Source organism: Aricia agestis, chromosome 8 (assembly GCF_905147365.1).
Source record: "Aricia agestis chromosome 8, ilAriAges1.1, whole genome shotgun sequence".
NCBI classification, from domain to species: domain Eukaryota; kingdom Metazoa; phylum Arthropoda; class Insecta; order Lepidoptera; family Lycaenidae; genus Aricia; species Aricia agestis.
Window position 1 is genome coordinate 2,880,911 of NC_056413.1, and position 13,873 is coordinate 2,894,783.

A 13,873-nucleotide genomic window follows, 5' to 3' on the forward strand; every position below is an offset into this window, starting at 1 on the left:
TATTTTCAATTCACACCCATGTTTAAAAAAGAAGTTGAACAACTTGGTAATATATCTACATCATTCATCGAGAAAACAAAGAAGTATACTTGAAACAAAGGGCAAAGAGAAAATTAATTTCATCAATTAATGTCTACGTTAAGAAATTAGACTAAAATATCAAACCTTCTTTTTCTCTTTGTTAGTTTGAATTTGTACCTCTGTTTCTCGTTAAAATATTGATGATACGCTATAAAGTTGTTCAATATTGGAATTATTTATAATTATTGCCAAGTAATAACATCCAAAAGTCATACACCAGATCCGTTTTGCACTTTGTCATTTAAATGACATCTATAATCTATCCCCCTTACTAATAAACACTGTTACATAAGCTTTGAATAGTTATACAAGTGTTTTGTCTTCTTCAATCCAATTAAAAATGGCTTATAATTAACTGATCACCAGAAATAGTAACATTTCACAGACAAAAATTGTAAACCATCACCAAAATACAGACCACCATTTTAATGTAAAATGATAACCAAAGATTTAACATCCCGCTATTCTATTTATGTAAAATGACTCCAAATAAATCATTGTAAAACCAAAAATAGTAAATGATCACCAACATTATACTAGCATTTTAATGTAAAATGATCACCAAAATTTAACATCTCGCTATCCTATTTATGCAAAATGACTCCAAATAAATCATTGTTAAACCGAAAGTAGTAAACAATCACCAAAATTAGTAAAATATGATCACCAACATCATACTCTAATTTTAACGTAAAATTATAACCAAAGCATTTTTATTTTGCTATCCTATTGAAGAAAAATGAACCAAAAAAATTATTGCTAACCGGAAAATAAATAATAAAAAGTAAACCAATATAATATAATACAAAATAAATATAATATAATACTATCTTAAATAAATAATAATGTAATAATAATAATGAGACTCAGTATAAGTATCACCATACCTAATTTTAGCAAAATTGGTTCAGTGGTTTGGGCGTGAAGAGGTTACAGACAGACAGACAAACTTTCGCATTTATAATATTACTAGCTGTTGCCCGCAACTTCGTCCGCGTGAATGTATGTTATTAAAATCGAGATTTAGAAAATTGAACACCCATCTACGACTATTTTAATTGGATATAATATATTACACACGAAATTTTTAATTTACATCAAAGACCCAGGAAACTTAAACCTCAGATACTTATCGTTTTGAAAAATCCTTTCTTCTAAGACCACTTGGCGTGGACAGGGGATGGGGGCCACAGGACAGGGGAAAGGAACATGTGACGGAGATGGAGGATAGACTATAGAAGACGGGATTTAATGTAGCATCTATCCCTCTTTTACCTACCTCTTATTCTCAGATTCATAATCTACAATTAAACCACAATTTCGAGGAGTTTTCATCAATTCCATTACTTATCAAGTCACCGTTTTTAGGGTTCCGTACCCAAAGGGTAAAAACGACCGGGACCCTATTATTAGTATAATAGGGTCCCGGTCGTTTTTACCCTTTGGTTTTGATTTCGTTGTCTGTCCGTCTGTCTGTCTCCAGGCTGAATCTCAAGAACCGTTATAGCTAGAGTTCTGATTTTTTTTACAGATTATGTATATCTGTTGCCGCTATAACAAAAAATGCTGAAAACAAAATAAAATCAATATTTAAGGGGGACTCCCATACAACAAACATGATTTTTTTGGCCTTTTTTGCTCGATATCAATAATGACAACAGGCAGGCAGTTGAAATTTTCACATAATCCTTAATTATATGTGTACTTTAATAATTAATAATAAAATTAGAATATAAATAAAATTTAAGGGGGGCTCCCATACAAAAACACAACTTTTGGCCTATTTTTTCTCTATAACGGTATGGAACCCTTCCTGCGCGAGTCCGAGTCGCACTTGGCTGATTTTATTGTAAACATGGTATCAAATTCGGGCAATCTATACAACAAAAAAAGAATTTAAAAAATCTGACCACAAACAGCAAAGTAAACATTAACTCCTCCTTTTTTGAAAGTCGGTTAAAAAAAAGTATCAAAGATGTTGACCAGGGATGTAAGGTATCATCATGCCAAATTTCATTGAAATCGGTCCAGCGGATTCAGAGATTAGCCTGTACAAACAGACAAACAGACAAACCGACAAACAGACAAACAGACAGAGAAACAAAAATTTCAAAAACAGTTAAAATGTGTTCTATTACTCTTATACTATGCCCCTGACTCGTTTTTTCAAGTTTATTTTCAATGTACAAAAATTTTACCTCTATGATTTTATTATAAGTATAGATCATGTAGTATGTAAAACTCTCATCATCCATGCTAATATTTTAAATTGGAAAGGGTAGGTGTCTGTCTGTTATCTCTTCAGGTCCAAGCTGCTGAATATAACATAATATAATATGGAGTTATTAAACTTTTTTGTTAATATGCTTACATTTTTTGTCAATCGTAGTGATTTATTTGGACAGAAATATCACATTTATTTGCTCTCTTTGGTGATCATTTACTATATTTGGTGATCATATCCTATATTTGGTGATCATTTACTATATTTGGTGATCATTTACTATATTTGGTGATCATTTACTATATTTGGTGATCATTTACTATATTTGGTGATCATTTACTATATTTGGTTATCATATACTATACTTGGTGATCATTTACTATATTTGGTGATCATCTACTATATTTGGAGTTCAATTACAATTTGAAGTGTAGCCATGACTAAAATAGCTGGTAGTATTGCAATTTTAGACTTTCTTTTTTTGGTGGTAAGTAAATATCTTTTTTTGCTAAACAAGGTTAGGGTATTGGAGCATTTTTTGGTGGTCATTATATTTGTTCCCATTAAAAATGTCACTTGTGTGACAGGAACAAAACACTGTATAACTATTCAAAGCTTATACAATGTTTATTAGTAAGGGGGTAAATATATAAAAATGGATTTTCAATTGTGTTAGCAACGCTAAAACTCGAAAACGGCTGAACGGATTGGGCTAATTTTAGTATTAAAATATTCATAGAAGTCCAGGGAAGGTTTTAAAGTGACACGAAGTTCACCAGGACAGCTAGTAATATATAATTTATAGCAGTATGAAAGAATGCCCACAAAAATTTAATTATTATTTATGTAAATTACATCTGTATAGGAAAGCCTGATCTAAAGCATAGATGTTTTAGTTAGTTCTCATGCCTTAAGGTGCATAGTTATAGTATTAAAATACTGTATTATAGTCTTTTGGTCTACTACAATAATAAGTATATTGCATTTAGTTTTTAGTAAAATTATTAACTCTTATTGAAGCTAACTTAAATATTTTCTAACATTTTTAAAATATAAATTGTATATTTTGAATTCCATAAAAGTTTTGTTTCAAACATATTGCATGTTTTTAAAAGGTTTTTAATTCTGTTACCCAATTTTTATCATTGCTAGTTCTAATGTAAAACAATAATATTATGTATAATGCCAGACTCTTTTTGTACCCGTGAGTGATTCCTAATGTGAGTTTAAACTCATGACAACATATTCTACCTGCAGCTTCATATTATAAAAAACGTCAACCATATTTTACAATAATTGTTATAATAATTTGTGGTGATATTTTTTTTAGAAGTTTAATTAATATATTATTTTAACATGCTGTGTTGTTAAAATAACAACCTACTAGGGCAAGCTCATATTTACTAAAATGTTGAATTAGTTGGTAGTAATTTAGTTGTATTCTATTCATATTATGTTTCTGATGGTGGGTACACCTGAGATTTACTGAGTATTCTGTGCCCTTTAGGAACTGCAGCCCTAAGATATCTTTAAAGTTTCAACTTCGATTGATTGATAAAGCTTTGAGGAGAACACTAATGTAAGTCTACTGACCACTTTAATGTTGTGAAAATTTGGTAATAGGTTATACTTATGAGCTTGAAACTCATGGAATCACTGTTTCTACTTTATTTTTTAAATAGTGAATTGAAACCTGCTTTTACCCTCCTTTGTGTCTATGTTAACTTTCATATGAAATTAATATACTTTAGTTCATGATTTCAACATCTTCAGCAATTATAATAATTTGTATGATTTTAATAATAATTATACTCAGCTTTTTTGTTTAATATCTTTTGTGTAAGCATACAAAGTGTCTCAAAGTTGTACCTATTTATTTTATATCAACATATTATGCTGTTTTTGTTTTATTATGTCTATGGAGGTAGAATTTATCTGTGGAAAATTTGCATGCATACAGTTAGCGAAACACATAATATGGTTTAAGACTCTGAATCACAAACAAAAATTGTTAAAGAAATGTACAAACGTGATATATTTTATGTATTTATTTATTATACTGCAACATTGGCTAAACATTTTATGACTTTACTTTCAGAGTCTTATCAAAAAATATTTATTCTATTAGATTACAATTATTATTAAGTTCATTACATATCGATTTGGAATGCTTTGAACTGTTCAGAAATGTTAAAGTTTAAAATAATGATATTTCTTCACACTAGGTATATTATGTAAGTATAGTATATGTTACATAATATAGAAAAATAAAATACTCCGTTCTCCAAACCATCACAAATTCTGGAGATTTGAGTCTATATCAAATCTCAATCAATAATATAAAATATATATTACCACAAAAAATATTCTTATTGCCGAAAAAGAAATAGATTATTATTAGTCTGTCTTTACGAAATAATTTTATCTATTTTCATATTATTCTAATGTCTTTCAGTTTAACAGTGTGTTATAAGTTATATATATAACTATTCTTGCCATTAATTTACACACATCACACATCTCAATGTTATGAAAGTACAATACATTAAGCTTGCTAAGATCAATAATTAAGCCTAGAATGCTTAATGATATTATGCTGCTGATGTAAAGGCAGAAAAATTCTCTCTCTTGTAAGAAGTAGCCCCTGTATTATTTTATAATAATATATAAAATAATACAGGGGCAACTTCTTACAAGAGGCACCAATTATAAGCATATTTTTTCCAAGTAGGACATTTTTTTTGCTGCCTTACTTTATTCTCATAAGCAACACATGATAAAACCCTTAGGGTGAAGACAAACGAGAGTAATTTTGTGAGTCGTGAGTCGCAGAATTTCGGTCGCGTAAATATTTTTTCAAATAAATGAAGTGTGAATGAAGTAGGAATTGCCTCTGAAACTGAATGCAGCAGAATTTCTGCCTGCCGAAATTCTGCGACTAACAACTCACAAATTACGCCAGTTTGGCTTCACGCTTAATAATTGATTTTAACAAATCTTATATTTAATATACATCAGTAACTTCTTATTCTAGCATATTTTTAATTTTCTGTATGAAATGACATTTAGGGTATTTGTGTAATGGTTGATCGGTTTTTAGATTGCACCTGCAGCAAAAAAGTTATGGGACAAGGGACCGGGCGCTGGAGGGGATAGCAAGGGGCCTCAGCACCTCCCACCACTCCAACTGAACCCCGAACAGATGTGGCGCGATCCCACCTGGTCTGCTCAAGGTATGCATATATTTATATTTATGTTTATGGTGTTATTTTATTGAGAGTGTTATGACATGACGGGTCAATCAGCTAATAACATGCATTTGAGTGGTTTTGTATAAAGTTTTCTTGGATTGTTGGGATACATTAAACATACAAATGTTAATTTGTATTGTTATATTGTATGTAGCGCCTAAACTGATTTAGTTGGAAAAGCTCAAAATAGGATAGGTTATCCACAACTTATCTGGCAGATTCTCCGTACTGTATCTGTCAGATAAGTTGTGGCTAGCCTATCCGGCACTTATCAGGAAGTGGTGAAACAGGCCCTTAATCGGGTTGCATTAAAATTAATGGACCAAGAGCCTGCGATGGCCAGACCTTCCTCTATTTCGTAAAGCTGGAAGTTTACCTGTTTGTGGCCTTCACAGAGGTAAAAACGACCCGCAACCGGGACCGAAACTCCACAGTTGCTGGTCAAAACCTCTGTAAAGGCCACAAACAGGTAACAGCTTTACGAAACGAAGGAAGGTCTGACCATCGCAGGCTCTTACTCTAAAATAATTGTGTATGTGTTTGATGACAGTGGTGGAACACAATGTGGGCGTGCCGATGATGGGGGCGCGGCGCGGCGTGGCGTTCCCCGGCGGCGACGCGGCCAGCATCCTCTCGCCGCGCGACACCGCCGGCCTCGGCGTCAAGATGGTCGAGTACGTGCTCGGCGGCTCGCCGACTGGTACGTGTATTAGTAACGACGACTTGTTGACTACAGAACCCTAAAACGAAACCCTAATCAGCTGATTTTTTGTGATATTGATAGGTTAATATTGAAATAATTTAACAGTAAGATTGTCCTAGAACAATCCTAAAATATTTAGGATCTTTGTTAACTACCACTTTCGTGAACAAACACATAACATGAAACAGAACCGATTTAAACAGTTGCGAATCTATACAACGGAGGGCCGTATTCTATTGTAGATGTTACGCTCAAAGATGGAAAACGCTCGTAAAGTGCTTTTTTCTTTAAATTGAAGATGTGTGTAGAAGAACACATTAGCTAACAGTAAAAATTACCGTTTTTTGCATAAATGGAGGCTTTAGGGCTGGAAAAAGGTTTGAAAAAAAAGTGCTTTTTATGTGTAGATGTCGTAGGATGATTTGATAAATCGAATTTTCGCGAAAATTCTAGGGATTTTTCGAAAACACGGATAATTAGATAATGGTGATAACATTTTTCAATTATCCTAAAAAAATTAGGTTTTTTGGGAAAACGCGAGTTGCCTTAGTAACATTGCACATTCTTAACGCTTGATTTTTGCTTACTGGCCAACTCTTATTCTGATTGGTTAATATTTTTTCCTATGTATCTTTGAGGTAGGTAATACACCATAGAATTATAAAGGACAAAACTCAGAATTAGTTGCTGGTTCTGTTAAACTTTCAGTACTAATTTCACAATCAGTCATTTTGTATTTACAGACACACTTTTAGATAACTTTTCGCACTAATTTTCAAGTCCAACTGCAATTTTAAACACATTAAATATCAAAAACTGCTAGCTCGCTTACAAAAACAACCACAAACAAAACAACGCATGACAAGTGACAATGAATTGACATTTAAAACGTCAAGTCTTCAACCAATCAGAGAAGTTGTTGTTGTGAGGCGCTTAAACCGACCAATCAGTGATTTTTTTCGATAATAACTAACGATTCGTTTCGCAATCGTACTAAGGCGGCTCGCATTTTCGCGAAAACACTAGTTTTTGTCAGTAAAATTGAAAAATGTAATCAACATTATCTAATTATTCGTGTTTTCGCGAAAACCCTAGAATTTTCGCGAAAATTCGATTTATCAAATCATTCTACGACATAGATACATTAGTCAGGTGATGAAGTAGATAAGTTGCAAGGTTTGTCCAAATTAAAAGGAAAAAAATGAGTAAATGTCCTTATGTTACAAAATGTTACTTATCTTATTGTTCAACTCGCGTCTTCAATTCACATAACCAATACCCATCTAATATGTTTAGAAGCGGGAGGCGTGGCGGGCGGCGAGAAGGTGGGCGGCGTGGTTGCGGGGCTGCGTGGCATGGTGCTGGAGGAGCGCGAGGACAAGACGGCCTCGCCCTTCGACAAGGACCTCCATGACCTGCACGACCACCAGATGCCCAATGGCCTGCACAACGGCCAGGACGACGATAAAGCCTTCAAGTGAGTATAGTCAGTAACGCGGGACGCGATGCGGCAGCGTCTGCAACGCGAAACTGGTTTGCGCCTCGCTTCCGGCAACTGGACGCGCACGCCCCGCTCTGCCAACGCGAACGTACCGCATTGCGGTTGCGCAGGTGTGCAAAGCTCTATAAGATTATATGGGTAGTGTCCGCCGTGCAGTAGACGCTCCCGCTTCGCAGTCGCTTTGGTCGCGCAGGTTTGGCCGAAGCTTTAGGCTGGTTTATGCTCGATTTACACGGGTGACAAACGGGTCGATTTTAGTCGCGCGGCAAGTCAGCAGTCGAATCGCCTGTCCAAGCTGAATCGCCGCCACCCCATTTACACATTCTACAAAAAGCGCCTGTGCCGCCCGAAATCTCCGCTATGTATTTGCAGCAAGCGATCGCTTGCGACTGAGCGTTTGCACGTTTGATGTGTTTAGTCACCAGCCGCACTTTGGGGCTTGCGGCTTTAGCCGCATGCGGTGTAGTCGAACTGCCATTTAGACAGTCGATTTTCGCCGTGCGGCGTAAATCGTGCGGCTTTAGTCACCCGTGTAAATCCAGCATTAGTGTCTCGCGCACCGTCGGTATGGATCAATTCGTATAGACCGATCTGTATGAAGCTTTAAGGAGCATTTTAGAATTACTCTTAAAGCTTCATACATATGGGTCTATAGGAAGAGATCCGTACCGACGGTCCGCGTGACACTAAAACCAGCAGCCGTACTCTGCAGATGCTATGTGCAACTCCTGCACGCCAGTCGCCACTCTGGCTTACAGCGGGGCTAAAATGGTCGCTTTGAAGAATCATGATATGAATCATAATATGATTCATTTTTCTAAAATCGCAAAATGCAACTCTGCTTGCAATTCATTTCTGTATTTTTGTACTGATTTGACATTTGTCAGTTTGACAGTTTTGACAATTCATTTGCTGAATTGATTGAGAGGAATTGCTAAATGTGACCATTTTAGCCCCGCAGGAGCTGTAATTAATCGATTTGCATTCGAGCATAACATTTTTTCGCGCACGAATGTATCTCTAACGGCCATTTCCAATATTCAATCTATCTCTGGTTTGACATACAACCGATCGCAGATAACACTGAATTGACATAAAATATATTATGTTTCTAATGTCTAATGTGAGCTATTCCTATCTCTAGTAGGGCAAAACCAGAGATAGACCAAATATTATGAACGGCCGTTAATCGTTTACACTGGCGTAGATATTGTTGTATTAAAGACGCAAGTAGTACTAATAGGCTAATCTACGAAATTGAAACAAATACCTAGTTAAGGTACACGATAACCATGTATATTTTTTTGTTGTTTCACGATAAAATGTCTTAAGATGGTCTTAAGTATTTTTGCAACCTCAACTTTTGATTAAAATATAAATTAAGTTTGATGGTACACAGCTTATTACATTAAACGGGACACTTACTGAATTTTAAACATTCAAATATTATATGACATTCAACAGACTTCTCAAACATTAAGCATATTTTATGTTTCCAAATAATATGTTACACATTTTCTACTTAGCATATTATTGTGTAAATTATTCCAACAAGTTTGAAATGATTATTATAATACCCATGAGTCACAAGATTTTAAACCACTTACATAATCCTAATTAGCATGCAGGAAAGTTCTCATAAAAAGGCTATTTAGTATTTTTTCATGTAGAATCACTAACGGTGTTTATTTCATTATTGCAGTAATGTAAAATTTCCGTTATGACGACGTGTTAAATTTCATTTAGTTATTATATATTTACAAAATAAGAAATCTTATAATAAAGTTGTTATTGTATTTTTTTCGACTTGTAACTTTGTTGTAGTCGTAACTTCATCTGCCATTACTGGCATATTATATACGGACGGTAATTGCTTTCCACGAGGCGATCGGATTGGTCGTTTGCCCCCTTTGACCGGCGTGTATGTGATGAATTACGCACGGAAGGGTTTCGTACAAAACCGCTCAAAGTAGTTCAAAAAAGATGTGTAAATAAAAGTATCTATCTATCAATCTATTGCATTTAAAGCGACATCTCAGAGATATAACACATTTATAACACATTTTGATACATTTATATAAGCGCATGTATTAAAAATAACACAATAATAACTCTTGTAACTTTCCTCATTACGTTTAAGTTTATAATAATATGGAACATGCAAATTATAATATTTATGAAAATTTTGCTATTAAAATGTTACAAAAATATATAAGAAGGGTAATCTAATAGGGTAATCACCGCAAGGGTAATCTAATATATAAAATTCTCGTGTCACAATGTTAGGCCGCGTACTCCTCCGAAACGGCTTTACTGATTTTAACCAAATTGTATAATATGCATATTCAGTGGGTCTAAGAATCGGCTACTGGGTGCTTTTTATATTGATAAGTGCATTTGTTGAATAAATAATAGTAAATTATTACAACTCGAGACTGACGGCGACCATTGTTAATTGTGTGCCGGGATAGCGATGGACGTTGCCATGGTGACATACTTATTTAGTCACTTCAATAAAATAATACGGGCGAAATACTTTATATGGCAAAGAAACGTTTGCCGGTACAGCTAGTATTTTATGAAATATTTTTTTTTACAAAAAAAGTACGAATTAAAAGTAACTTAAAACGGAACGGATTTCAAAAAACCAATCAGCGTTCAGTGACGTCACACATGCTATCCCCGCGTTCCATTTAGCGTTAAAATATATCAAAATGCCTCCATTTTTAGCGTTTTCATCGTTTTGAACGCTAAATGGAACGCGGAGCATGACAACTTTTTGAGAGGTATGATCAGGTAATAATTGTCAAACAGTAGTGACGTCATACAGACTATCCAGTGTTTTAAATTTTTAATATACTTGTGGTCTATTATACATGGAGTTCTATTAAAATAAACACATAAATAAAAATATCGCATCTTCCCTTATTATCCGACTGCGTGGCGCAAGGAGGGTGTAAAGTATTATTTGGTAATGGTCCGAGCACAGTTTAGACGATCCCTCCTTCCGACATGCGTGCGGCGAAGGTCGCGTATTGGCGGGCCATTAACCGGCCGGCTCATGGCCTCTGTCAATGCCACCGGCGCCCGCGCAGCGCTGTCGGACCTCTTATAGCATTCACGACCACTACTCCTTGAGTTTTTGCCTCACAGATGTAGATTAGATGATGCGGTATTTTCTTATTTTGAGTATTTAATATATTTCGTAAATATAGCTTTTGATATTTTCTAAATTATGATTAAAATAGTTGTCAGTTATAAAATTCACTATTTTAGTTTATCTCCTTTATTAGCTTGTTAGTATGATAAAATAAAACGTAATATAATTACAGTTTCAAAAATTAAAATCATGTTTTAGACTTAGCCTACTCTTTATTATGAATTTTGTCTCAAAAATGCTACACAAAAAATTATAAAATCCATGTTTGTAAACCTTGATACTTTGCCCACAATATGCCACTCACAGAACAATATACTTGTTCTTAATGATCTGCATCGGTATATTAACTATTACAGGTTAATAGGAATGTTTTAGAGTCATGTGGACTTGGTCACTCACGGGGTAACCCATTTTTATATTTGAATGGACATGCATGCAATAGTATGTGTTATGCTTTTGTCATACTTTTATTATTTGCAATCTGTATGAGTGTATCTAAAATGTTCTTTATGGTAATGTTAATTCTTATTTTGTGTATTCACTCAGTAATATTTCAATGCTAATTTGGTGTATTTTTGCAGTCGCACTCCCGGTTCGCGGCAGCCGTCGCCCGCTGAGGAGGAGGGCGGTGCCGGGGGCGGCGCGGGGGGTGGAGGCGGCGGGGGCGGGGCGGTGCGCAACGGCGACTCCGGCGCCTTCCAGCTGCTGCCGCCGCATGCGCTGCCGCACACGCCGCTCCACCACCTGCCGCACCTCGCGCACCCGCAGCATCAGCATCCGCAGGTACTACCGCAGAAGTTGATTCATTGGCAGATGGGGGACCTGCGCAGTTTGGCCGCGTTATGTCAAACCCAGCCGATAGATGATGACATACATTGATTCGACTTAACCAGGGCAAATGACGTAGTTTCGATATTTGCCTATGAATCTATTTTTTCGATGGTACTTTTAGGCCGTATTTGTTTGCGCAAATATGACATACATACATCTTACGTCATATCCATTGTAAATAAAGATATTGTTACGAACACACTAAAACACACTGGTCCCATCTAGCGTCAACCCGCTATTTTATGTGTTCCGCGTACGAGGACAAATCTCTTGCAGATTCGACGCGACGGTTTAATTAATGTATGTATATTTATATAAATATATTTATATAAATATATTTATGCAATATCCTGTTCTCAAACGCCTGTTACAAAGCAGTCGCCGGATACGTAATCGCCCAACAGATTGACAGATTGCAGAGATCGATAATTAAAAAAAAACTGCAAGAAAAAACTAGTCATAGAATATCCACCCATCATAGTACACTCTGTAGTGCTTAGTTTAGACTATGTTATCTAAATAATGATTGTAATGTTTTTCAGCACCACCCTGGCATGCTGGGCGTGGCGCCGATACAGGGGTTGCCTCATCCCCAACATCCTCAAATACACCCTGGTAATTATTGTTTTTAATTATTGCTATATATTATACATTATTGACTATTTGCTGATCTAACGCGTAACCCATGTGAGTTTTGACAGTTAGGAAAAACAAAATCATTTGCAATTAGTAACCTGTAGGCCTACCACGAAACCGTTTTGAGACTCTAACAATCGGACGAGAATGTCGCGCCCTGCTCTAACAACGTCATTTCACGTTTGTTAGAGTAGGATGCGGCATTCTCGTTCGATTGTTTGAGTCTCAAACGGTTTCGTGGTACAAGCCCAGTTCATTTGGGAATCCCAATTCCCAACTGAACTGGTTACTAATCCCAAATTGGTATTGACTAAACCAATCTGAGGTTTATTTTATATAGTGCGCATTTGTGTGATGACCTCTGTGGCTCAGTTGGTGGGCTGTTGTTAGTTCAAGCCGGGGGTCGCGGGTTCGAATCCCGCCGACGGAACAAAAAGTTTTCAAAGTTCCTGGGTCATGGATGTGTATTAAATATGTGTTTAATATAATAAAAATCTTATATATATGTATAGTATAAAAGTATTAAATATATTTCCGTTGTCTGGTACCTGTAACACAAGTCCTTCAGGTACCTAGCACGGGGCCAGACTGACGTGGTGTGAAGCGTCCATAGGTATTATTATTATATTATGTCTTACTTTTTACATTAACTGATGTTTAAATGATATAAAGTAAAATTCACCATAATATTATTCACCTTAGATGAAATTGGTGACCATTGTCAAGCTGTCTTTCCGCTGCCTTTTTTTTACTATGTATATATGTCCAGCTATGGCTGTGCTTAAGATGAAGGCTTAATTTTTATTTTTCTATAAAATTGGGCTATGGATAGGTCATAAGAAGAATTAACAAACTTGATGAGTGAATGTATATTTACTATTTATATAAAATACGAAACAGCAGATATCAGGTTAAAGAGTTTAACTCTTTTAATAACCAATAGAAATGCTTCATGTGCCTGTCCACATCTAGCGCAACAATTCTATTGATTCTTGTAAAACACTCCACACAACACACATCTCCGGTGGAAACGCAGCCTTAATGGATGTGTAAAATCTTGAAAGTAATGTACTGGCACGAAGACGTACGTTTTTAATGATGAAATAATATGTATAAAATGTCTTCTGACAAAGTATTTTTGTCTACAGGAATGACATTAAACGATTCAATGAACCAGCATATTGATCTGGTGCTGCAGATGGAACAACATCCGCAGTTCGACAACAACTCTTTCGCGAGCACTCAGCAGGTGAGTTTTGAAGGTATAGTTTCTTAAGTGAAGGAAGACTGAGTTTTACAACACTTTAGGTGACCGACTATGCCTTATTTTATACCATAGGTTTTAGGTGGTTCCTATTGTTTTACATAGGATTAAGTTGTTCACTTACTTCTTTATAGATATAGATAAGCGTCCATAGATATATTATATTATTATTCTATTAAAATACTTTATAGGTATATGTATATTGTATAAATAATAAAATGA

At 35.3% G+C, this 13,873-nt stretch overlaps 1 protein-coding gene across 3 annotated transcripts in view; it reads left to right on the forward strand.

The window, feature by feature from the left end:
- Nucleotides 1-13,873, forward strand: part of LOC121730013 (maternal protein pumilio-like) — a 103,386-nt gene that overhangs the window by 15,194 nt on the left and 74,319 nt on the right. For all 3 annotated transcript variants that reach the window (XM_042118818.1, XM_042118819.1, XM_042118820.1), the window contains 6 exons: nucleotides 5,406-5,538; nucleotides 6,107-6,256; nucleotides 7,556-7,736; nucleotides 11,502-11,703; nucleotides 12,294-12,366; nucleotides 13,536-13,636. In XM_042118818.1, the coding sequence (XP_041974752.1) occupies nucleotides 5,406-5,538; nucleotides 6,107-6,256; nucleotides 7,556-7,736; nucleotides 11,502-11,703; nucleotides 12,294-12,366; nucleotides 13,536-13,636 (840 nt within the window). The remainder of the gene's footprint in view (nucleotides 1-5,405; nucleotides 5,539-6,106; nucleotides 6,257-7,555; nucleotides 7,737-11,501; nucleotides 11,704-12,293; nucleotides 12,367-13,535; nucleotides 13,637-13,873) is intronic.